The sequence below is a fragment of the Sorex araneus genome, chromosome 2 (genome assembly GCF_027595985.1).
Source record: "Sorex araneus isolate mSorAra2 chromosome 2, mSorAra2.pri, whole genome shotgun sequence".
Classification (NCBI taxonomy): domain Eukaryota; kingdom Metazoa; phylum Chordata; class Mammalia; order Eulipotyphla; family Soricidae; genus Sorex; species Sorex araneus.
Window position 1 is genome coordinate 146,445,323 of NC_073303.1, and position 25,990 is coordinate 146,471,312.

At 39.7% G+C, this 25,990-nt stretch overlaps 1 protein-coding gene across 2 annotated transcripts; it reads left to right on the top strand.

The window, feature by feature from the left end:
- The first annotated feature begins 236 nt into the window (after window positions 1-236).
- NAA50 (N-alpha-acetyltransferase 50, NatE catalytic subunit) lies at window positions 237-25,732 on the top strand. 2 transcript variants are annotated; one of them, XM_055125753.1, is made up of 5 exons: window positions 237-540; window positions 20,318-20,454; window positions 20,814-20,933; window positions 21,157-21,223; window positions 22,743-25,732. In XM_055125753.1, the coding sequence occupies exons 1-5, from the start codon at window positions 533-535 to the stop codon at window positions 22,918-22,920; spliced, it is 510 nt and encodes a 169-aa protein (XP_054981728.1). In that variant the 5' UTR covers window positions 237-532; the 3' UTR covers window positions 22,921-25,732. The 2 variants fall into 2 exon arrangements, with proteins under 2 accessions (XP_054981728.1, XP_054981729.1); XM_055125754.1 differs by having other exon boundaries at window positions 20,321-20,454.
- Window positions 25,733-25,990: the final 258 nt, after the last annotated feature.

A 25,990-nucleotide genomic window follows, 5' to 3' on the forward strand; every position in this document is an offset into this window, starting at 1 on the left:
TCAAGTGGAGCTGAAGAGGGAGTGGAAAAATCCGGCTTTTACCGCCCAGGCCTAGGGGCTTAGTCCCACAAGGAGTGTCGTAAGGGAGGGGAGGGGAAAAATGACGCCGGTAGGAACAACCCAGTAGGAAGATGGAGGGCCCGAAGGAGGGGGGCGGGGGGAGCAATGAGCGGCGAGGACGGCAGTGCGGCTGCGCAGAAGGCGAGCGCCGCGCCGGCGCACAGAGGGGGCGGGGTTAAAGGTCAGAGCGCGGCGGCGAGTCTGGCTGGCGGCGGCGGGCGGGAGCCGAGTGCCCCGTGTGCACGTGTGGCGGAGCGGCGGCGGCGCGGCCGCGGGCGACACCCCCGCCCCCTCGGAAGGAAGGCGCAGGGCCGCGCTCGGCTCTCGCGGCCTCCGTCACCCGCTCGGCGCTCAACCCGAGGCGAGGAGGCCGGCTGGTGGGGGTGGCGTGGCCCGAGCCGAGGGCGCCGAGAGCTCAGGGCGGCGGCGGCGTTGAGAGCGGCGGGAACAACGGCCTCAGCGGGCAGGGAAGATGAAAGGGTGAGGAAGGGCAGCCGCGAGTGCGCAGGGCGGGCGGGAGGGACGCGGGGAGAAGAGCGGCTGGAGGGGGGAAAATCTCGGCGCTTCGGTTCCCTCAGCTCCCGGAGGGGGGCGGAGGCGCGACTCGCGCCGTTTGGCGGGATGACGGGCCGGCCGAGGCAAGACCCGGGAGAGGCGGGGGACGGGGCGGGGGGGGGCGGGGGGAGGACTCGGGGTTTGGTCCCGGAGCACGGCGGGGGGCGGGGAGCGGAGGCGAGGCGCTGGCGGCCGGGCGGAAGCAGCCCCCGGCCCCGCCAGCCCGGGGGCGGGGGCTGCGGGGGCACCGCCGGGCCCGGCGCGGGCGCTCGGCGGGGCGCGCTCGGACGCCTCTCCGCTGCCGCCTGTGCCGCCCGGGCCCCCGCCGAACCTTCTGGAGCCCGAAGCACTTGGAAGAGCGAGCGCGGAGCTGAGTTATCGAGGGCTAGTGACTCAACTGGATTTTGGGTTGGGTCAGAGCGGCGGGAGGAGGGGAGGGAGCGGGAGGGCTGGAGCACTTGGGGTGCCAGATGTTTAAGGAAGTGTCGCCGATCAGTAGGTGGAGCTCCTGCGCCTGGAGTGCCCCCGGCCCCAGCACCCCTGCGCCCCGAGCAGGGGTTGGGTTACCCGCAGGCTCTCTGGGGCAGAGTTCATGTGCGGTTCACCTCGATTTCCCCTCCTGGATTAAAAATTAGGAGGACGTTTGGTGCGACCATTTTCACTGAAAATGATGTCACCTTTTTACGGTTTTGCGGTGTATTGAAATAACTTTCAATCAAGAGATGTTGCTTTGAAATAACTGCCTAAAATGAAGACTTCCGGAGAAATGCAGTTTTATCAGTGTCCAAAAGCGTTTTTGAAATACCTGGTGTCTTTTTTTTTTTTTAATGTATCGAGCAAATCAGTTAAAGAATTGTAACTTGTGAGTTCATGAAACATTTAAAGCCGTAGAGGAGCCCTGTTGAGGAAATGCAATTCCGTCTTTGGAATAGTCTCATACTGCCTAACAAAAGGGTCTAAATTTTGTGTGTGTGTGTGTGTGTGTGTGTGTGTGTGTGTGTTTTAAGTAATTGAACATCCCAAAATTTCGTTCAGATCTAATTCCTTATTCCTAACATGATTGATTCCATCCAGTGGTTTTGCTTTCAATGTTGGAAATTCATCCTAACGTTTAACTCTGTGCTTTAAAGTTTAGCTGCCAAGAAAACGTTTTTTACGTACCTCCTCTAATGAACTGGAGCGGGTAGGGCGTTTCCCTTGCACTGACCGACCCGGGTTCGATTCCTCCATCCCTCTCAGAGAGCCCGGCAGGCTACCGAGAGTATCCCGCCCGCACAGCAAAGCCCGGCAAGCTCCCTGTGGCATATTGGATATGCCAAAAACAGTAGCAGGTCTAACAATAGAGACGATATTGTTGCCCGCTTGAGCAAATCGATGAACAACAGGAAAACAGTGCTACAGTGCTATCTGCTTTAATTCGTGTTGCGTCCCTAACAAGTTCTCATCAGGATACTAATTTGAAGATTCTGCGAAGTACTTGAGCTTAATCCTAATTTAGGAACTTTGGTTATTCTATATATTATCTACTTATAATTTGACTTTTTCTTTCACTGTGTTCTTCGATGTACCAAGTTGTCTCCCAAGCACCTTCAGGAGTGACTCCAGAAGTAACCCCCTACGCTGGCTGAGTGTAGCCCCCAAAACAAAACAGATGAGCCCTTGTTTTTGCAGAAGTGTTAGTACAGTAGCGTTCGTACAGTTGCATGTGGCAGATCGGGTTTGATCCCGGGCTACTCAGATAGCTACTCAGTTGGGTGCCCACCAGGACTAAGCCCTGAGCACTTCTGGGTGTGTTTCCCTCCGAAACAAACTTGCTTTCTTTCACTGCTTTACTAGATTAGGATCCTCTGACTAGCTTGCATTTGTATTGCATTCAGTGTATATTTGTCTTGTTCTCTTAAAGTAATAAAAGTGTGACTTAAGAGTTTGGGTACTGAAATAGTACGGATTTATAATGAAGGACCTTCAAGAAATTGCTCAGAATGTTTAGATCCAAACTTGGCAATAAAATCGAGGTCAAACAGGGACGGAGGAGATGGCGCAGTGGGTAACGCTGTCCTTGTGCAGGGCTGACCAGGGTTCCATCCTCAGCATCCCTTATGGTGCCATAGTAACCACTCCACCAGGTGTGGCCCCAAAACCAAAAAGAAAAAGAGATCAAACAGTGTTAATATTCATAGCCTACTTCAGCAGTTGTACTCATGAGACAGTGTTTTTTATGTATAGGATGGAGGCAAATCCTTAGAAATGAGTAGCTGGCTAAATTTAGAGTCAATTTAAAATTATTAAGTCTGTGCCTATGCCAGCAACTGTGCTCAAAATTAGTCCAAGCCTACTTCCTATCACTTCTTAGAGCTGGGAATTTAGAGTTGTGTTAATTGTAAGCTTTTGAGATTTTATGAACATAGTCCATTAACTTCCCAAATGAACAAACTCCTCCCAGATAATACTAGTAGTAATGGGTCTCTCCATTGTATTGACAAGGATTTGCCTTTCCTTCATAATAAATTTTTACTTTTTAATTATTACGTGTATTTATGTGCATGGTCTAGAAATTTGAAGCGTATTGTGAGATACTCCTTCGTACTTGAGTTTGCTTGTTTTATGAACCAGGCATGTTTTATAAATGGAATTTGTGGGTGATGGTAAGCGGACTAATACTCCAAGCAAGAAAGTATGCAAGTGTGGTTTTCAACCATCAGTTGAAATAAAGAATGAATGCTACTTGGTTTGTTATAGAGGTTATTAACACCCAGTTAGAGCACTTTTGCTGATCTGTAGGTGTAGCAAGGTTTAAAACCACTACAACAACCAGCACTGAAATGACTGTGTAATTAGTTGATATAATGGAAAGTAAAACTGAATTGCATTTACCTTTCAGTTGTAAGGAGGTATAAATTAGCCCTAATGTCATTGACGAGTTATGAATACATGTAAATAAAGATGGAAAGGCAAATAGTAATATAAATACAGCATGAATTGTGTGGCTTACTAATTGATGTGTTGAAATAAAAGATTTGCCATCAATAATGAACGTATGTTGAAGAATTCAGAGTAAGGACCTAATAGCTTTTGGACTGTGGGAGCATATTGAAACTTTTTAAAGTGCTTTATCTCTTTATTTTTGCCTTGGTGTTGATTATATATAGGTGGATACATCTGTTATTGCTGCTTTTTTTTTTTTTTAAGAATTTAGTGCTATTTTATCAGAAAACAAATACCAAAGCTAAAGAGGAATTTAGGAACTTTCTCTTAAACTCACAACTCATGCTCTTTCTCTGTAGCCAATAATTGAAATTATTGATTGAATTACTAGATTTTAACAAACACTTCTGTAATGTTTCCTTGCTGTGTTGAGATGAATTCATATTAAATATACTCTACCTTCTTAATAATATTAAGTCACTGTACTGTCCTCACTAATGTAGAAGAGAAATAGGAAGTAAACTATATTGAAATGTATTTTGTATGTGTATGTTAGCATCTGTCTATAAGTAAAATCATACTGTGTAATTTAGAAGAACGTGTATTGATAACCGACACAGATACATGGGCTGATGTTGTGTAGCCATCAGAATGGAATTCTTTCCCAAAATTATGGACAACTGTTGGTAAAGTTCTGCAGTAAATAAAATAATTGCTAAGTTCTGGCTTGTTAAAGATTTTTAAAGGTCAACAATGTAAAGCATTGTCTTTAAAAATTAGTAATTTTGCTAAATCAGACTATAAATTTCACTTTTCTATGTGCTCAAATCCTTTTTACTTCTAATTCATTTTTCATGTATGAATGCTGACTTCTAGCTTTCTGCCATCTAAAGGTACACTTGAATTATTCAGTCTTTTTAAAGCAAACCTAAAAAAATCCATTATAATACTAGTAACTGGTAACTCTTCCCATTGGAAAATCATGTGTATTAAGACTTCATAATCAGAATTATAAAATTGCGCTGTCATACACACAAAAATGTGTTCTCTTGGTCTGTTTCATTTGCATTCACTTTAGTGCCTAACTTGCAAAATGTTCTTCTTTGTCCAGTAATGGTACTGATTAGCAATTGGGTACTGAGTGATTGATAAACGTATTTAGAACTGAGTAATTGAATTTTAAATTCAAATCTGAGAAGGTTTTAATTTAAAGAGTAATCCTAAAAGTTACTTGGATGGCCTCTTCCCTGTCCCCCTTTATTTTAAAGATGAGAATTAAACCAATATGTAAAAAGCATTTGCTCATAAAACTGAGCTTACATCCATGGCTGAAGGGTGCATAAGTATGTTTAGAACAATTCGTGAGGGGCTGGAGCGATAGCACAGGGGGTAGGGCGTTTGCCTTGCACGCAGCCCCCGGGTTCTATTCCCAGCATCCCATATGGTCCCCTAAGCACCACTAGAAGTAATTACTGAGTGCATGAGCCAGGAGTAACCCTGTGCATCGATGGGTGTGACCCCAAAATCCCCCCCCCCCCCCAAAAAAAAACCAATTCGTGAAATATGGATTCAGAACACATATATCTAAGGGAAATTCCCTGGGAGATTCCATGTTCAGTGAATTTTGGTTTGATTGCCATTCTGCAAATGGTCACTAAACATAGAGCCAGTAATGCGCTGTGTAAAGCAGTTGTAGCCCAACTCTCCCCTTCCATTGGCATCTGAATTTAGATGTGCTGTAAGTCTAGTGTACTCTGAACTTTAGAGACATCATTTTTAATGAGATAGAATTTTTGTTCACATCTGGCTGTGCTCAGTGGTTATTCCTGGTTTCTGCTCTCAGGACACCATGTGATGGCAAGGATTTGAACCGGTGTCCACAGGATGCAAGACAAGCACTGTACTATGTACTATTTGGAACTGGGTAGGTGTTGAGATAGTCCATGTGGGTCAAAGAGCGTCCTTTCTATGGCAGGTGCCTAGTTCCGCCCCTGGCACCACATGGTTCCTCAGCACTGCTGATAGTATTCTCCTCCCAACAGCCAGGTATACCCCTAAAACAGGCAAAATGGTCACTAATAACCTCATTCTAAGTTGAAATGATTTTACCTGGTCTTTGCTTTATTAATGTTGATGCTAGAATTTATTTTTTAATACCTAAGTGACTCAGATTAGACAGTAATGTACTGTACTTGAAAGACAAAATCTGTTCAAACCCTTTCCTTGATATTTTAGGTCCAAGGCTGTAGATGTTTCTAAAGTTTTCGACTGCAGATGATGTCTAACAGTTCATAACTCTGGAGGACAGTTTTGGTTTTAGATAAAATTCTGAATTCCTAACTGCTGTGGGCAGGGTAGACATAACTAAAAGTATGTGTGCACCTTTCTTGGTCTAGTATAACCTATTTTCTACCTGTCACTGCTGAGGTTTTTAAGGAAAAGCTTTGTTTTCCAATGCCAAAAATTTCTACCATTTCTTGATAGTGCTGTGGTATTTTTGGTGCTCCTGTATGTAAAACTTCATGACACATATCCCTGTACTTAATTTGGATAGTTTCCTCCAAGTGAAATGTTGGGGTCAGAAGGTACTCTGATTTTAAGTGCTGATATTTGTTGCTAGTTAGACTCCGTAAAAAGTGATTGTATATTGCCAGCAGTTGTTGAGAATGCCCTGCTTTTCTCCAGAATGATGGGGGTGGGGAGAGGCATTAACAGAAACTAAGGAAACAGAAGACAGTGTGGATATCATTTCAGCCATGCGTGATGTAAATTGTCTGGAACAAAGTGGTATATATTGAGCATTTGTGAAACGATATAAATAATGGGTAGTTTATTTCCATGTTTTAGCCTTATTTAATACAGACTTAATAGTTACCAATTTGAAAAAGCCTGTGAAAAAGGAAACTAGTATTGGTCTTATTAATATATCATTTGAAAAAGCCTGTGAAAAAGGAAACTAGTATTGGTCTTATTAATATATCGACATACAACTTTCTAATTAGATATATTTAGTGATTACATAATTATATATTAGATTCATACATAGTAATACTTCCTTTTTAAAAATTACTTTATGTAGTTGGACATTTATCACTTTCATTGTCATTTGTATATCTGACTTTGTATTTGTATTGCTGAGCTCTTACATATCCAGATATGTAAGATACTCCCTTTACATGTCCAGTTTAGAGTTCAGCTTACAAAACAACCTTTAAGACATTTAAATTAGTAAATATGGTCAGAGTGATGCCAGGTGAGACCCAAAACATTTAACTATTTTCACAAGAGGAACATGTTAAATTACAGTCAACAAGGACACTATTGAACTTAAAATTAACAGTCTTTTGGGTGTGCGGTGGATTTTTTTTTTTTTTTTTTTGGTGGGAGGGAGTGTATGTCCAGCTTTCTTTAGGTCTACTTCTTTCTGTGCACTCAGGGATCACTCCTGGCAGCGCTTAGGTGACCAGATGGGGTGCCAGGAATTAAGAAACGGAGTCAGCCATGTGCAAGACAAGCACCCTGCTCACTGTACTATCTCTCCAACCCTCTTGTTTTGTTTTGTTTTTTTGCACTGGAGAGGTAGCTAAATGGGCTGCAGCCAGATACTTTGCATGCTGGAAGCATGAGTTCAATCCCTAGTACTCCATATGATCCCCTGAGCACTACTAGGTGTGGGTACCCCCTCACCACCATGTTTCTTGAACACTTAAGTGCTTATTTTGCTTTCTAAAAAAAGATGGGGTGGTTCCCTTCTATGTATCTAGTTTATTATTTGTAGCATAATTAGTTTTCATAAAGGAGACACAAATGTGATAGACACACTGAATTCAAAAGTAGCCATGGTAATGGTTTAGGTGCCACTATAATGATAGGATTAGTAAATTTCTAGGCTTCTGGGTCTTCTTGGTTTCTTTAACTTTAAAGAAAATGACTTGAACCAGGACAGAAGTAGCCAAACATTTTTGTGCCAGTTCTAATTGGTTGATGATGTTTTATCAAGATTAAGTCTGTTGATGTCTTTGATGAGTTCTCATCTCAGTGCAAAAAGATGTGCTATCGTTGATTAATAATAACTATCATGATCATTGCAATGTGTGTATAATGAGTTATAATTTCTAGGTGTAGGTAGCTCTAACTTCCTAAGATACCATGAAATAAAACTTTACAACCATATTCTAATGATTTTCCTTTGTAGTTTTTCGTACTTAGGCTCCTTTTGAGATCTTCCCTATTATGGCACTTCTACCTTTCTTACAACTACCTAATACGTGTCCTTCATTGTTAGATACCTCCTCTGTACCAGGAAGTAGATGATTACACTAACAATGGCTCTAAGATAATATAGTCTGCTAATGAATGGAACTGATGTAGAGGTAAGCTGAGAAAGGAGAATTGTGGGTCCTGGGGTTTTGATTTAGCAGACTAAAAAGTAATGAAGGAATGCTAAGCCAGTATCCACAGGTGATAAAGGTGTTTATATGCACTGCTATTCTAATTTGTTGAGGCAAATGAGGCTATTAAAAATTTTAACCAGGAAAAAAAAAGATTTTAACCAGAGAGGTAAAATGATTAGAATTGAGGTTTGGAAGAGTTACAACTAAGTTTTGATGGATTTTTTTTTGGTTTTGTTTTAATTGTTGTTCAACTGGAGCAGTAGCACAACAGGTAGGGCGTTTGCCTTGCACATGGCAGATCCAGGTTCGATTCTTCCGTCCCTCTCGGAGAGCCCAGCAAGCTACCGAGAGTATCCCACCTGCACGGCAGAGCCTGGCAAACTACCTGTGGCATATTCGATATGCCAAAAACAGTAACAGCAAGTCTCACAATGGAGACGTTACTGGTGCCCGCTTGAGCAAATCAATGAACAGTGGGATGACAGTGCTATACAGTTGTTCGATCTAGGTTTTTACTTAATCAGGCCTTTTGAATTTTGGTTGAAATAATGGCTAGACTCTGGGTTAGAGAGATAGCAAGAAGGTGCTTGCCTTCCATGCAGCCAGGTTGGATCTGATCAGCCGCATCCCTTTTGGTGCCCTGAGAACTGCTAGGGGTACTGTATTATCTCTCCAACCCTTTTGTTTGTTTTTTGTTTTTGTTGTTGTTGTTTTTTGTTTTTTTTCACTGGAGAGGTAGCTAAATGGGCTGCAGCCAGATACTGTGGGTCACACCCGGCAATGCACAGGGGTTTCTCCTGCCTCATTGCACTCAGGAATTACTCCTGGCGGTGCTCAGGACACCATATGGGATACTAGGAATCAAAACCAGGTCGGCCGCGTGCAAGGCAAACGCCTACCCGCTGTGCTATTGCTCCAACCCCAGTTGCTTGTAATTATGGAGAGTTAGTATTTTAAGCTATGCTTTGATAAATTCTGAGTGGACTGGCTTCCAGGTTGAGCAATCATTCTTTTATATGGTTTACTTAGATATTATTTAAATTTTTTTTTTTAGAATAAACTTTATTTTGGAGTTACGTGATATCCAACTGGTAGAAAATCTAGCATTCCTTCATCCTTTCCTAGTTTTATTTTTTATAGTATTTAATTTCTTTAAATATTATTTAGAACAGGCTTGCTGCTGGATAATAAAAAGTTACCTCCTATGTCCCTTGAAATTTTGAACATTTACAGACAGGTTTGTGTACGCCTGTATACATTAGGCACATATTCCAGGACGATTTCTCTTTGTTAATAATCTTAAGTATATTGGGGCTGGAGTGATAGCACAGTGGGTAGGGCATTTGCCTTGCATGTGGCCAACCTGGGTTCGATTCCCAGCATCCCATATAGTCCCCCAGCACCGCCAGGAGAAATTCCTGAGTACAGAGCCAGGAGTAACACCTGTGCACTGCTGGGTGTGACCAAAAAAAGCAAAAAAATAATAATAATAATCTTAAGTATAAATGATGACCCCTTAGAGGAAATAATGGTGTGACTGATCTTAGGAGATAAGGGCATAATCTTGATTTGGATTTATTGATAATTTGATTGTTAAGTTATTCGGGCATCAGTTCCCACCTAGAAAATGAGAGTATTGGCTTCTGCAGTTCTTTTCAAATACTGCACAATAAGTTACTAGCTAAAATTTTGTGCCAAGGTAACCATTTGATTACCCAACAAAAGTACGTACAGTTAAACTTTAGTCTTTCTCTGTACATACCGTTTTTGCTGTCTAATAGTCTTTGTAGAGAAACACCCACTTTTGTGGAGTCATATCTCCACCTTGTGGCCTTTTAGTATATTGCCACTGAATTAAAAACAACTTTTTATTCCCCTTTCTCCTTCCTTTCAGTGTTGTAGTTGTGATGTCTGGAGAAGTACACACACCTATGGTGCCCACAACTCCAGCCACAGGACTCTTAGTGAGGCACAAATATCAAATGTTATGATTGTGGTGATAATATCATACTTTCTAGAAGTCACTATGGCTGTGGTATTTTGTACATCTTTTAGTTGAGTTGTGGCTGGAAATCTTGTGGCACTGGGGATTGTGGAAGAGCTGCTGGGATTGTGTTTAGTGCACAGTGAACACCAAAGAGATTTGAACTTGAGACCATACTGTGCTTGCAGGGTAGGTGCTCCAAGCCCTTTCTTGTCCTCCCCTATTCCTCAGGGCCAGCACTTTTTTTTTTTTTTTTTTTTACAGTTGTGAGCAATAGAGACATTTTTACTAGATTGGACAGATTTTTAATACTTATTGTCTAGTGTTCCTAAGCTAAATACCTTATATGCATTGTTTCTGTATATTTTGTTGCTTGTTTTACAAACCAAGAGTAAAGGTTTCTTGTATACTACCATATTATATAAACAAAGCTATTTAAAAGTTGTGACTGATCTTGTGATCCTAAAACATTAATGGCCAAATGGCCTCTGTAAGTTATAACTAGGAGATAAGTAGTTTTGTTTTCTTTTCTCATTTGACACTCTTTATTTTTCCTTACTTTCTTTCCCGCTCTTTTTTTTTAAATTGAATCACCATGAGTACAGTTACAAAGTTGTTCATGATTGGGTTTCAGTCCTACAATGTTGTAGCATTCTTCCCTTCACCAGTGTACAGTTCCTACCACCAGTGTCTTTAGTTTCCCTTCCCCCTAACGTTTCTCTATGGCAGATAACTTCTCCCTCCAACCCCTTTTTTCTTTTAAGGCATTGTTGCTTGCCTTACAAGTACTGAGAGCTTATAGTCCTGTGTGATTATTTCCAACTATCATTGTCATAGTGATCGCTTCTCTGTCCTAACTGCACTTTTAAAACCCAACTTGTGGCACGTTTCCAACCATTCCAGTCCTGGCCCTTGTTCTGTCTTTGGGTATTAGTTGCATACTATATGTATTTGTAATATTCTTTCAGTGAGTGCACTCATTCTATGTCTGTTCCCCTCTTTTTGATACATTTCACTGAGCATGATACTCTCCATGTCCATCCATGTATAAGCAAATTTCAAGAAGGCTTCATTTTCTGTAGCAGCTGTGTAATATTCCATTGTGTAAATGCGCCATAGTTTCTTTATCCAGTCATCTCTTCTTGGGCACTTGGGTTGTAATGCTTCAATGAACGTAGAAGTGCAGAAGGCTTTTCTGCATTATGTTTTTGAACCTCAAGGGTCTATTCCCAGGAGTGGTATTGTTGGATTGTATGGAAATTCAATTTCTAGTTTCTTGAGGAATGCCCATATTGTTTTCCATGAGATAAGTACTTATTGGAAAATAAAATCTAAAATCTATAACCTTTGTACGTGTTTATGGATCCTTTTGCTACTTATCTCCTTTTTTCCCCTTTTTTTTGGGGGGGGTGTCACACCCTGTGAGGCTCAGGGTTATTCCTGGCTCTGCACTCAGAAATTACCCCTGGCAGTTCTCAGGACCAAGTGGGATGCTGGGAATCAACCCAGGTCGGCCGAGTGCAAGGCAAATGCTCTACCCACTGTGCTATAGCTCCAGCCCCTACTTATCTCCTTTTTAGAGCTTTACTTTAAAAATGTGTGGAGTAATTTTTCTTCAGTTGTAAACGTACTGTACCACAGGAACTTGGGACTAAGCAGAAAATGCAAATATATAAAATGAGAAGGAATGTAGGCTTCATGTAAAATGTGCAGGTTTTTAATTCAGCAACTGATGTGGTTTGGTTTTTTGTTGGTTTTTTTTTTTTTTTTTCAATCTGTCCAAGGGGTTGGGAAAGATAGTGGGAATGTCTTCCTTGCTTATGCCGGACTCCATTCCATAGGGTCTCTGAGCCCTGCTGGATATAGCCCTGGTAGTGTGCCTCCTTCTCCCATCCCTGCTCCAGCACTGTCAGGACAAGCTACACCATATATTGCCAGTGCACCGAACCAATATGCCTAGAACCACTGGACCAAGAATCACAACTGGAGAGGCCTGTCAGTAAAAAAATCTGTTCAAACCAACCAAGGATGTGACAACATGACTGGTTTAACTTTCAGGTCATAAATCACTGATGAATTAAGACAGAAGCTTTACATTGTTAAATTTCATTGAAATCTTACTAAAGTAGGCAGTGTGAAGTTTTCAGAACCAGACAATCTTGAGTTTGTCAAGCTCTTCAATATTGTATCATACACATATTAAAGCTGTAGTCTAACATAACTGCACTGCTTCCATGGGGAAAATGATAAATATATTATATAAAATCTATTCTGATCTAAAAGCTTATTTTTTCCAGTGGCCTATTCCACTTTTTTTTTTTGCTTTTTGGGTCACACCCGGCGATGCACAGGGGTCACTCCTGGCTCATGCACTCAGGAATTACCCCTGGCGGTGCTCAGGAGACCATATGGGATGCTGGGATTCGAACCCGGGTCGGCCGCGTGCAAGGCAAACGCCCTACCCGCTGTGCTATCACTCCAGCCCCAGCCTATTCCACTTTTCTAAGGCCATTCTTTCTTTTTTTTTTTTTTAACCTGGATCTTCCATTTTTATTTATTTTTAATTTTTTTAATTTATTTTATTATTTTTTTAATTTATAGTTTATTTTTCCTAAGGCCATTCTTAACCTCTCTTTGCCTTATTAGACTACTCAGATTTACGTTTTCAGTGAGCTTGTTGTTTTATATGGGTATTAAGTTTGTGAAAAATTTTACATGTAAATATATATATGTATTTTTTGAAGCTGTGCTAATGAAAGGACTCATCCTCACTTGTGAGGCTGAGGCAGCTACTGTACTGCTGAGCTGCATTTTTCAATTAGTGTTGCAAATTTTAATCATGTGTGTGGGCTCTGCATGGTATATATTTCCTTCCAGAAAGTTTTTCCTGGAAGTTTGATTTGTGTTTTGTTTAAAATAAGGTGATGCCATTTTCATTTTTAAATAGGAAAAATTATACTTACCATCATTCATTAGAAACCCCTTAACCCCTGTTACCACCCCCTGATTTTCTTGTATAGTGGTCTTGGTTCTGCTGTCACTTTTCACTGGCATATTTGCTGGAGTGGTTCCTCTTCTGTAGTACATGGGGCCACTCCAGGTGATAATGGGACCCAGCAGTGCTTCCTGAATGTCAAGGACATGTGCCAGTACTCAAACTTGGGGCTTCAAGCATGCAGAGCATTTGTTCCAGCTCTTTAAAATCCTCTTTATGAATCCAGTAGCCTAAGTTATATTGCTCAACATGTTTTGGATGCAGAACAACTAGAATTCTCAAGCTTATCAGCCAACATTCTCCTAGGTTTTTTATTCTAGAGAACTAAAAGCGTATTTTCTCACAAAACCCTGTACACAAATGTTGAGAGCAACTTTATAATCTCCCCAAAGTGAAAATAATCCAAATGCTCTTCAACCAAAGGATAAACATGGTACATTTGTACAATGGATTATTAGTCAAAAATAGCAGAGATTGAACTCTTAGTAAAGTAGTAGTATGTTCAGTCTTGAAAATTATTATACCAGGGCTGGAGCAATAGCACAGCAGGTAGGGCGTTTGCCTTGCACGCGGCCGACCCGGGTTCGATTCCCAGCATCCCATATGGTCCCTTGAGCACCGCCAGGGGTAACTCCTGAGTGCAGAGCCAGGAGTAACCCCTGTGCATTGCCGGGTGTGACCCAAAAACCAAAAAAAAAAAAGAAAATTATTATACTGAATGAAAGCAGATACGTATATTTTGTGTGATTCCATTTATGTTACATGCTTGAAGAGGCAGAATTATGGGGAACAAAAAAATAGTGTCTTGGGGGAATTATGACTATTAAAATAACGTAGATGATTGTGAGGGAGAATTTTGGTGTGCTTAACCCAGTCTCAATAATAATGGTGGCTGTGCATATCAACACTCAAAACATATTCCAAAAAGTAGGTTTATGTAAAGTAAAAAATTTTAGGGGGCCGGAGCAATAATGATGCTGGTAGGGCGTTGTCTTGCACATGGCTGACCTGGGTTCAACCCCTCAGTGTCCCGTGTGGTCCCCTGAGTGCCACCAGGAATAGTTCCTGAGTGCACAGCTTGGAATAACCCGTACCGCTGGGTATGGCCCAAAAGGTCAAAAAAACCTCTTTTTTTTTTTTCATTTTTTTCCTTTTGGGTCACACCTGGCGATGCACAGGGGTTACGCCTGGCTCTGCACTCAGGAATTACTCCTGGCGGTGCTCAGGGGACCATATGGGTTGCTGGGAATCAAACCTGGGTCGGCCACGTGCAAGGCAAATGCCCTACCCGCTGTGCTATCGCTCCAGCTCCCCCCCCCCAAAAAAAAAACCCTATTTTTATCCTAAGAAAATTTTATACCACCCCTCCACCCCCACCCTCCAAAACAGTCCTAGTTGATACAAGCAAAATATTGCTGCAGGTGGACTGAAGAAAAAAAAACAGTTACATTAAATCTGAACAGAATAAATATTCAGCAGTCAGAATATAATAACAAGACTCTTGGGCCAGGGAGACAAATCAAAGACTAATGCTTATGCTTTCTTTGCAAGTGAGAGGCCTGAGGTCCAGAACTGGCACCTCATCACTGCAAGGTGGGGCCTGGTGGGGAACAGGACTCTGTATGCTGTTTATGAGATATATATATATATATATAATATATATATATATATAGTAACATATATATAAAATAATAATGTAATATATATCTCCACACACATACATGTAAAGACACAGGGAATTTGAATTTGAAAGGATTGTAATAGATTACTATGCAACATTAGTTAGTAGAAAGATTGTTTTAACATTTTAAAGCAGAAACAGGGCTGTGTTGGGGCTGGAGAGAGAGCATAGCATGTAGGGTTGCTTCCTTGAATTTGCCAACCTGGCTGGCATCTCATATGATCTTTGATTCCACCAGGAGTGGTCCCTGAACATTGTTACAAACCCCCTCCACATCCCACCGTGCAAAAAAAGGCTTCATAAATAACCTCTTAAACTCAGAGCAGTTAACATGATAATATAGAAAGTAAGCATTGATAGAACTCAAAAGCAAAAAAAAATTATTTTGAAGTTAACAAAATTCTGATGGAAAGTCTGTAGGCAGTGTCACAAAGAAGTAATTGGTGCATTGTATAAGCCTTCTTGAGGCATTTTAACAGCATTTTAACTTTAGAAAAGAAAGTGACCAGAGCCTAGGATAAAGACATCAACTGAGAAAGCTGTGGCTGGAGCATGTTTGTGGGGGAAAACTACAAAGAGATACTTTTTTGTGGTTGAATTGACATGGCACTGTAGCTTTAGCATTTATGTTACTGCACATCTACCACTACCAAAGTGCCAAAGACTCCATCTCCATCATTATCCTTGCATCAGTACTTCTCCCCAAACAATCTGCTTTCCTCACTCACTTGTACTCTCAGCTCTGTTGTCAAAGTCCAAGGGTTCATTATCATTAGGATAATATTTAATTTTCTTGCTTGTTTCTTTATATAAAACATGAGTGAGATAATTTGGTCTTCTGATTTTGGATATGTGTAATTTGAGGTGTCTGCTCGAGCTGCTTTGGCATTTAGAAGTTTGACCTAGGCTTAATTTAGAAATTAAGTAGGCAGCATTTAAAGTAGGATGCAACCAGATGCCATCTTAATAAATAAGGCCTTGTAAAGTTTATTCTTCTCTCCAACCCCAGCTTCCACATGTACACAAATTACATTTTGTTTCACCATACCAAACTGACTGTAGTTTTGGGAAAACGGTCATTCCTGTTGTGAACATTTTCTACTTTCTGCATAGAATAAATTTCTAACCCTTCCATCATTTGCAGTCTTTCCCAGGATCACTTCCACTATAGAATTTTCCAGCTTTTTGCACGTACACTTTTATTACTATAATATGTTAGGTAGGCTTGTAAATCTCAGTAGGTGCAAAATCTTTTGAATTCTCATTGCACCTACCTTCTTAAACTGTGGGTCATAACCCATAACTAAATATGGAGGTTGCAAAAACTGGCAATCATGAAAAGTTTCAACAATCAGAAGTTCAGTATATTGCATGTGCTGAATTTGAAGTTTCTGGTAGTGTTTCCCTGGGTGTACTTATTAGGCAAAAAGGGGTCACAAATAGAAAAAGTTTAAGAAGCCTGGGTTAGGGCCAGAAAGATGATACTTTTTTGGGGATGAGACACTTTTTCTTGCATGTGGCCAACCCAGTTTGACTTCCACCACCCATTTGGTCCTCCAGCTGCTGTGAAGAGAGATCTTTGAGTGCTACATACTCTGAGCACTGCTGCATGTAGCCAACCCTTCCTCGCCCACAATTTAAGAAGCCCTGGCTTAGCACATTAGGTGCTTTGATAGGATAGTCACTGATAACTGAAGTGTGCTTTCAATGGGTAGAAAAAGATGTACACAGAATTCTTAAAAGTGCTGACTCTTCTTTTAACATAAAAGTTCTTTTGATACATTTTTGTTTTGGGAGGGCACTATTCCCAGAGGTGCTTAGTATTCCATGCACTGCTGGGTATCTATCTTGGTACCTTACACATGCAAAGCAGGCCCTCTATCCCTGAGCAACATCCCAAGACCCACAGCTTTTTAATTTTAAGTCAGCTTCCTATTGTCATCATCATCAAATGCAGGGAAACATTAAGCCATGTATTCCAGAAAGACTTAATGTTGTGATCTATATTTAGACTTGATCTGCCTACCCTAATGGATTAGGGAAGTAGTAATTAACTTGTGTTAAGTTCAATTTAACATACTATGCCATTCGCCACCCTTTTCTTCTGTGTGAAGCAACTTTTATGCACTGTTGGGTGTGACCCAGAAATGAACACACAGAGGGCTGAGAATGTAGCTCAGTGATAAAGTACATGCTTTGTGCCTATAAGATCCAGTTTCTACCCCTGCCTTAGCCAATAAAAGAAAAAATTGTGGATAGGATGTCAATACTTGTACTTTATAGGAAAATGGTGTTTTATTTCTGTCTTTAAAAAGGAAAAGATCTGATTGTGCATTATTATGAGCACAGTTGGTTTGTTTGGGGTTTTGTGTGTGGTGTTTGTGTGTGTGTGTGTGTGTGTTTTTGTTTTGTTTCTGCTTTTTGGGTCACACCCAGCGATGCTCAGGGGTCACTCCTGGCTTTGCACTCAGGAATTACCCCTGGCGGCGCTCAGGGGACCATATGGGATGCTGGGAATCGAACCCGGGTCGGCTGCATGCAAGGCAGATGCCCTACCCGCTGTGCTATCACTCCAGCCCCAAGAGCACAGTTGTTTTTTGAATGAGCTATAACCGGGTTAAAGAAGACATCGGGCCAGAGTGATAGTACAGTGGTAGCGCATTTGCCTTGCACGAGGCCACCCAGATTTGATCCCTGGCACTCCATACAGTCCCTCAAGCACTGCCATGAGTGATTTCCGAGCATAGAGCCATGATTAGGCCTTAGCATCACTGGATGTGACCCAAACACACAGTAATATGACTAGTGAAAGATGATAGGGACAGATAACTAATTTCAGAAGGCTAAATTTATTTGCATTTAATCATGTCACTATGTATATTGATAGACCATAACAGATTTCTAGATTTTTAAAAGATGCTTGCATCTTGAGAATTTGTCAGGGATAAGAAATGTAGTGTGCTCAGATTTATTTTACTTTTGTGGAGGCCAGACTTGGGTGCTGGAAAACCCCAGGGCCACTCCCCATAGTACTCTGGAGCCAGCAGGACCTTCACCCACCTACCTGACTGCTGGAATTGGGGAGGGGCAGGTAAGAGGTGAGGCATCAAGTGCAGAACCTCACTCACCCATGCAGAACTCTACCACTTGAAACAACATCCTTGGTACTACACTCCAGTTTTAAGAAGACAGAAATATATGGCAGGGAAGTCAGTCACAATGACAAAAGGCAGTAGCATAAGGATAAAATTTATTGGAGTGGGGCCAGAGTGATAGTACAGCAGGTAGGGCACTTAACTGGACACAGCCAACCCAGATTTGAACCCTGACATCCTGAGGACTGCCAGGAGTGATTCCTGACTCTAGAGCCAGGAGTAAGCCCTGAATATCGTTCAGTGCAGCCTCAAACCAAAATATATATATATATATATAATCTCCTGGGGATTGGAGAGATAGTATGGTCAGTAGCTTTGCACTTGGGCTGACTTGGGTTAGATCCCCAGCACCTCCTATTGTCCCCAAAGCCCACCAGGAATGTGCCACGTGCAGCTGGGTGTGCTTAACAGCTGGGTCATTTATAATAATTATAACGTAATTAAATAGATTTTTATAAATCTAATTGAACTATGCTTTTTTCCCCAGGATATTATAACAACATATCCTTCTATATTAATCAAAAGTATCACTGTATCACGTTCGTCCCGTTGCTCATCAATTGCTCGAGCGAGCACCAGTAATATCTCCATTGTGAGACTTGTTACTGTTTTGGGCATACCGAATACGCCATGGGTAGCTTGCCTGGCTCTCCCAAGAGGGGTGGAGGACTTGAACCTGGGTAGGCCGTGCAAGGCAAACTCCCTATCCGCTGTGCTATCGCTCCAGTTACACTCTTTTTAAAAACTGCTTTTTTTTTTCTGTCGTTATAAAAGTGACTAGGATTTTAATTTAGTCATTTCTCCACAGTATAGGTATAATCTACATATAGATCATGCAAATGATTAATTAGGGTGTATTGTTTCTATTACCCTGCTGCTGACAGCCATTGTTTTCTGAACCTAGCTAGCTTTGTGAAAGTATAATTAATATTGTCTTGTGCTGTTGGTGGCACTAGATAATTTATTTTTAATTTAATTTGAACGTTTTAATTTTTTTATTTATTTATTGGCATGCCCAGCAGGTGCTCAGGGGTTACTTCTGGCTTTGCACTCAGGAATTACGTCTGGTGGGGTAGGAGACCGTATGGGATGCTGGGAATCAAATCTGGTAGGCCTGTGTGCAAGGCAAGCATCCTAGCCACTGTACTATCTCTCCAGCTCCTTTTAGATCATTTTTAAAATGTTTATTTCCATCCCCCTCTACTATTTAGGGAATTTACTAATATTAGTGTTAGTGGTAATGGGATGAAAATTAGTAGATGCTATTCAGATTTCTCTTATCAATTGGATCACCTTTAAACTTATGTCAATAAAATTGACTTAAGCTGTGAGGAGTCCCTTTTGCTCTATAGGCAATCCAACATTTGTATGAAACTGTGTGTGTTTCGTTTTTGGGTGCTTGGAGCATATTGCTCAGGGGTTGCTCCTAGCAGTGCTGGGGATCAAAGCCAGCACTCCAGCCCTTTGAGCTCTCTCCCTACCCTGAAACTTTTTAAAGCTTTAATCTTTTTTCCTATATAACTTTTTGCTTTTTGGGTCACACCCAGCGATGCTCAGGGGTTACTCCTGGCTCTGCACTCAGGAATTACTCCTGGCGGTGCTTGGGGGACCATGTGGGATGCTGGATCGGCCATGTGTAAGGCAAACACCCTACCTGCTGTGCTGTTGCTCCAGACTTTTCTTTATAACTTTTTTAAAAAAGGTATTTGAGCACCTGATGATCCTCAGAGGTTACTACCAGCTCTGTGCTCAGAAATTACTCCTAGCAAACTGGGGGAACAATACAAGGTGCCAGGGATTAAACTGGGGACAGTTGTGTGCAAAGCAAGCACCTTCCCTGCTGTGCTGTCTCTAGCCCCTTTGAGATATAGAGTGCTAGTATTGGCTTTTCTAAGTAATTTTCGTACTTGAAGGTTTTGTTTTTGTTTTCCCAAAATGTGAATTCCCACAAACCATTTCTTGTAGGTATAAGGGAAGGTCTAGGAATCTGGTTTGGATGCTGCTTTATATGACATGTAGACATTCCTGTTTTAATTTAACTATGCATGTTTTTGTATTTTTGGATTTTTGAGAATACTCTGAGTAAGGTTATTTAAACAATATTTTAAGAAGTGTGATTGAGGACTGGAGCAATAGTACAGCTGGGAGGTCATTTACCTTGCACACAACCAATGTTGGTTTGATACCTGACATTCCCTATGGTCCCCTGATAGCCTCCAGGAGTAATTCCTGAGTGCAGAGCTAGGTATGACCCAGAAACCGGAAAAAAATGTTTTTGAAGTGTGATTGCTTTCTTACCCACAGTGTCAGTGATCAAACCGCACACATGCAGCACAGTCATCTGAACTGAGCTACATCCCAGACTAAGACATGTACCGCTTAGACTTTCTGGTATATATTGTCTCATAGAGACTAAAATCGATACTCAATTTTACATTCCATTAGTAGAGTATTAGAATCCCATATATTAGTCCTTTTTTTTAAAAAAAAAAGTAGTAATTATTATTTTGTGTTTTATAACTAATGAAACTGATTATATTTTATTGAGTACATTTTGGTTTGTTCCAGTAGCCGGATCGAGCTGGGAGATGTGACACCACACAATATTAAACAGTTGAAGAGATTGAACCAGGTCATCTTTCCAGTCAGCTACAATGACAAGTTCTACAAGGATGTGCTGGAGGTTGGTGAGCTAGCAAAACTTGGTATGTTTTCCCCCCCCTCATTTTATTTGTTAATTTATGTTCTGTCTCTTAGCTTTTAATGTAATCTCCTTAACGATTTGGAAATGGGGGTGATTGAAATTTTGAGAAAAACTAAAATAAAATACTTAAATTTTGAAAGGAATTGCTCAGTACATTTTCTTACTATTTCATGTGTTTGTGTGTTTTTGCATATTAGCTTTACACTGGAGATTTTAATTTTCTGTGAATATACAGGGTGGGGGCAGTAATTGAGTCTTGAATGTTTGAGTGGCTGGTGGCAATAGTTTAGTCCTAGGAGATGAAAGAATTCAACGAATGTGTCATTTTGTCTGTTCAACTTTTTTTTTCTTCCATCACAGCCTATTTCAATGATATTGCAGTAGGTGCAGTATGCTGTAGGGTGGATCATTCACAGAATCAGAAGAGACTTTACATCATGACACTAGGATGTCTGGCTCCATACCGAAGGCTAGGAATAGGTAAGACTGTGTTGTTGTTTTTTTAAACTTCTTCAAAGAAACAAATTATTTCCTGTTCATTGTTTCTTTTAGACATACTAGGAACGAGTTATAAGTGAAAATAACTGGTTAATCAGTATCTACCTGATGTTTGTCTAATAAATTCCACTGTAGGCTCAAATATTAAGGTGTATGTATAATTTTGAGGTTGGTTTTTAATGAGGTTATTTATTTGTCTTAATAGGAACTAAAATGTTAAATCATGTCTTAAACATCTGTGAAAAAGATGGCACTTTTGACAACATTTACCTGTAAGTAGCATTATACTTAAATGTTGACAACAGAATTCTTTATTAGGGACTTTTAAAATCTGATTATTACTTCTTTCGAACATAGAAAAAGTTTCATACTGATTTTATTTTAAAAATAATGAACCTAAGGGGCTGGAGCAATAGCACAGCGGGTAGGGCGTTTGCCTTGCACGCGGCTGACCCAGGTTTGATTCTCAGCGTTCCATATGGTTCCCTGAGCACCGCCAGGGGTGATTCCTGAGTGCAAAGCCAGGAGTAACTTCTGTTGCTGGTTGTGACCCAAAAAGCAATAATAATAATAATAATAATGATGATGATGATGAACCTAAAATAAAGTATATTATCAGGCCTGCAGGAGGCTCAAGAGAGAATATATTTCTTTTAAGTGCAAAATCCTGGGTTCAATCCCGACACTAAATGGACTGCTTGTACCAGGAGTATGGTGCTGGACCTATCAGTTTTATTATTATTAGATTTTCATTTTCCTTTATTGTTGCTGTGTTTTGTTTGTTTGGGGGCTACACATGGTGATACTCAGGGTTTCCTCCGGCTTTGTGCTCAAGGATAGATCCTGCTGGTGGTGCTCAGGTGATCAGTTCCCTGGGTTTGAGCATTGATCAGCGTTACAGAAGGCCTTGCACGCGGCCGACCCGGGTTCGATCCCCGGCATCCCACATGGTCCCCCAAGCACCTCCAGGAGTAATTCCTGAGTGCAGAGCCAGGAGTAACCCCTGAGCATCGCTTTATTATCTTGGAGTAGGAATTTGGAATTATAAGGACAAAACCAGTATAAACTCAAGACTTCAGAATTTAAGATGCAGTATCTTTAATACTACTTTTCTCAAGTTTATACATTGTGTTTTGTTAAGACTTTGAGGGACATGTTCATTTTTAAGAGTTGAATAATCAAAATTAGAGAGTACATAGCTGGTAGGCTACTTGTATTTTAAGTGATCTCAGATTGAAAAGCAAGATTAAAAACAACCATTAATTGTCTTCATAGTACACACATTTAGATTATTCTCATTTTTAGTTTGGTAGAAAAGAGATTTAATTACATAATACTATTTTTGAGAATTGAGAAAGCTCAAATTAATTGCTTTTGAAATACATCATGTTTTATCAACTAAGAATACATTTAAATACAGGAGGCCCTAGTGTTAATTTTTTTTATCATTTTTCTATGCTCGTGTTAATATTATTTGTGAATCATTTCTGTGTAATATGAAATGTTATACCAGCTAAGATAGTTTTCGATTGTAAGACTAAAAACTTACTACTTGCAAGTAAAAGGTTACAAATGTAAATTTGTCAGCAGAAGTTTTTCTGAAATTAATATCTAATCTTTGTTAATGTTTTGGACTTAATATTTATAGGTATTTACTAGTAATTGTAAAGAGAATCTTGACAAATTTCTGCATTATTTGAACTCTACCTCATTTAAAACTATTTCTGGATAATATGTCAAAGCTTATGAATACTTAATTTTTTTTCCCTGATTTCCTTTTATGTGTCTTAGGCATGTGCAGATCAGCAATGAGTCAGCAATTGATTTCTACAGAAAATTTGGCTTTGAGGTTATTGAGACAAAGAAGAACTACTATAAGAGAATAGAGCCCGCAGATGCTCACGTGCTGCAGAAAAACCTCAAAGTCCCTTCTGGCCAGAATGCAGATGTGCAAAAGACAGACAACTGATCAAATTACAAATGAACTTTCTTGCACTTGCTTGTCGCCAAATAAAAGAGAGGCCCATTGATTTTCCCCTTCCCCCTTTCTTTTAAAGCTTTTTACCCTCCTTTGTCCTTTCCCCCTTTTATTTCCTTTCCTCTTAAAATTTTTAATATGTTCAAGGACTTTCAAAAGTAATCATGTTTGGATTGTTTTAGTTCTTTTTTTTTTTTTTTTTTTTTTTTGGTGAGGTGGTTTGACTATAGGAAAGAAAAATATACATTAGTTTCACAGTTAAGCTATATGGGTCCTTAAAATTTGAGTATCAATTTCAAAATTTTTTAGCCTTTTTTTTTTAATGTCCTGCTTTCACATTGAAGGGCAGAGCCTACAAATTATCATATATTTCAAAAGACAAAAAAGCAGCAGCAATATTTTGTTTTCTAACTCATAGACAAGTTTAGTGTGTTTGTGGTACTTTGGGTTTTTTAAGACTGTGGGATGCTAATCCCTGAACATTGCCTTCACTCCATCTCTGTCCTTCTGAGTACTATATCAGGAGTTTAGACCATTTGTTATCCTTATAAGAAATACTAAACTTATTTTGTTTTTTAAAAGCAACTATTTCTTCTCTTCTTTGATGGAGGTTAAGGGTGGGTGGGAGAGTTTTGGTAGATAGTGTCAAACATTGTTCTCAGTATTTGAGTTAAACTGCATTTTGCTAATGAGTGGACTGGTTTTTAGCAGGTTCGTTTTTCCTGCTGTTGATTATTAGTGACATTAACTTTTAGAGTGTGGGCTGGTGAGATTAATTTTTTTTAATATCCCAGCTAGAGATATGGCCTTTAACTGACCTAAAGATATTTGTTGTGATTCACTTTTTTCCCCCCTGTCTTTTATGTTCAGTAAACCCACAATAGATAGTCTAACTTTGAAAATGAAGTTGATGATGTCCTTATAGGTCAGTATCTCTAAATAAGCCTGAAGCAGGTGTTTTTCTCTTGGACATCTTAAAAAATACCTAAAAGGAAGCTTCGAGGAACTTGTGGCACAATAAATGCATTTAATGTTAGCTACTCCAGATTGTTTAAAATGTGGCCACTGAGCATTTGATTATATAGGAAAGAATATCTAGTCAGTATTTTTAAGAAAATATAGCTGTCCTATTGCTTATCTGTTGGAGAACATCCCAGATTTGCTTACATTCTGTGCCTATTATAGTAAGGATTTGGGGGAGGGGAAATTGTTGAACATAACTGCTTTTATTCTTGGAAAAATAGAAGTCTAGAAGTGTTAATAATGCAAGTGTCACTGTGACTTCCACTTCTTCACAGGACTGGTTTATGCCAGATCATTTAATGACATAAAGGAACTGACTTTGTTTGGGTTGATACTTTTTGTAAGATAAAGGACATCTGGCATTTTCATTTTTCCTCCATAGTCCCATCTCCAATATTTAAAAAATTTTAGATTGCCAGTAGTGTGGCGCAAGGAATATTCTGATTAGACATTAAAAATGCACAAGGCTTGACTTTTCTGTCATCTGACTTTTAAGGGAAGGTTGGTTTATTATATTTAGTCTCAAGAAAATTCTGGCATAAAAGACTCATCTTTCCCAACATGTTAAGTATCAGAATTACTTTACACAACGTTTATGCACATTTTATATCTTTTAAGTTAATTTGAGAATGTGAAAGTTACAAGTACAGTAGACTTCTATAGTCTTAATTGAGTGCCAAGCATAATACAGAAAAGGAAGATAGTGGTCAAATGAAGTATGTAGCGTTCTAATCTTAAGATAGTAAAATTGTAGAAAGACCATGCTGATTTCTTGAGTCTCAGTTTTTTAAGTAGTCCAAATCTAAGATTAGAAGAAAAGTTTAGCATTAAGCACCTTTACCTTCATGGATAAGCTTCAGCTTGCTCTTGCCAAGACAAAGTGTGTAAGTTACAGAAGGGAAAATTAGTTTGAAGAATTCAGCCTTTTTGTAAACTTCCAGATATCAAAATAGATTTTGATATATAAATGAGTTTTCTGAGATGACACTGCCTCTATTTCTATAACCATTTCACCTGGACTATCTAATCAGTCCTATGAATGTATCCCTAAATGTGGTTATTGAAAACCGAATACCTGCCTCATGACAATTAAGTACATATTATTTAAGGAGGAAAAAATAATAAATTTTGAATTGAGTGTGTAGGCTCCCTATCGTAGATTCTTTTTCCATACCAGTCAGTGATTTTACCTAAATTGTATGTGTTTATAAAGGGTTAATTGTCCTACATGAAACTGTGTTAAATAATTCCATATACTTAAGGAGGAGGATGTAGAAATAGAAGCTGGGTGCTAGTAGTTCATATGCTTACAAGTTGGTAAAGACTGAAATAATGTCCCATGTTGAGTTGAATATTTTGACATGTAATAAAAATTATTGAGGTAAACCCATTAGAAAATTGCAAGATACGTCCATAATATTTTCCAGGACAAATCATTTTTACTGTGGGGTGAATAGGCAAAAGTCATATGTTTTGCATTTGGTTCTAAAGAAAAGAATTTGTAGAGAAATCTATGCAATATAATTTGTCCAAATTGTTTTCATTTGAGGAAAGAAGTCTGAAATCCCTTAAACAGTTGACTCATTTGAAAATCCTCCAAAAGCAACTATTGGGAAACCAAGGTGTGTGGGTAGACAAGGAAAGCTCCCTCAGTTTTTTGGAGGGAATAACTTTAAAAATACTTTTAAATGGCTAAGTTTACTTGGTGCAGTTAAGAATTAAACTTGTTGATTTTAACGTTGCTGTTACATCTGAAATAAACTTATGTGATGTTCTGGTAGTTATCTGTGACATTTGATAAATATCAAAACTGCAATATATTGAATTCTGAGATTGGTTATATGTAATATAGTTATTGTTTCCTCCTTCCTCACTATTTCATTTATTTTTACTTTAAGAACTAACTTAAATCTAAAATAGGCTAAGTGTAATCAAGCCTCATAATTTAGACCTTTTGACATTTGATAGAAATACGCCTGGCTGGGGATGTAGCTCAGTCATTGAATGCTCACCCTGTATATGCTAAAGCCTCCAGCAC

What these genes read in the sequence shown, in the direction of transcription:
- NAA50 (XM_055125753.1), top strand. An exon ending in TGGTGAGCTAGCAAAACTTG is followed by an intron (nt 20,455 to 20,813) that starts GTATGTTTTCCC and finishes CTTCCATCACAG; the next exon opens with CCTATTTCAATGATATTGCA. An exon ending in ACTTTTGACAACATTTACCT is followed by an intron (nt 21,224 to 22,742) that starts GTAAGTAGCATT and finishes TATGTGTCTTAG; the next exon opens with GCATGTGCAGATCAGCAATG.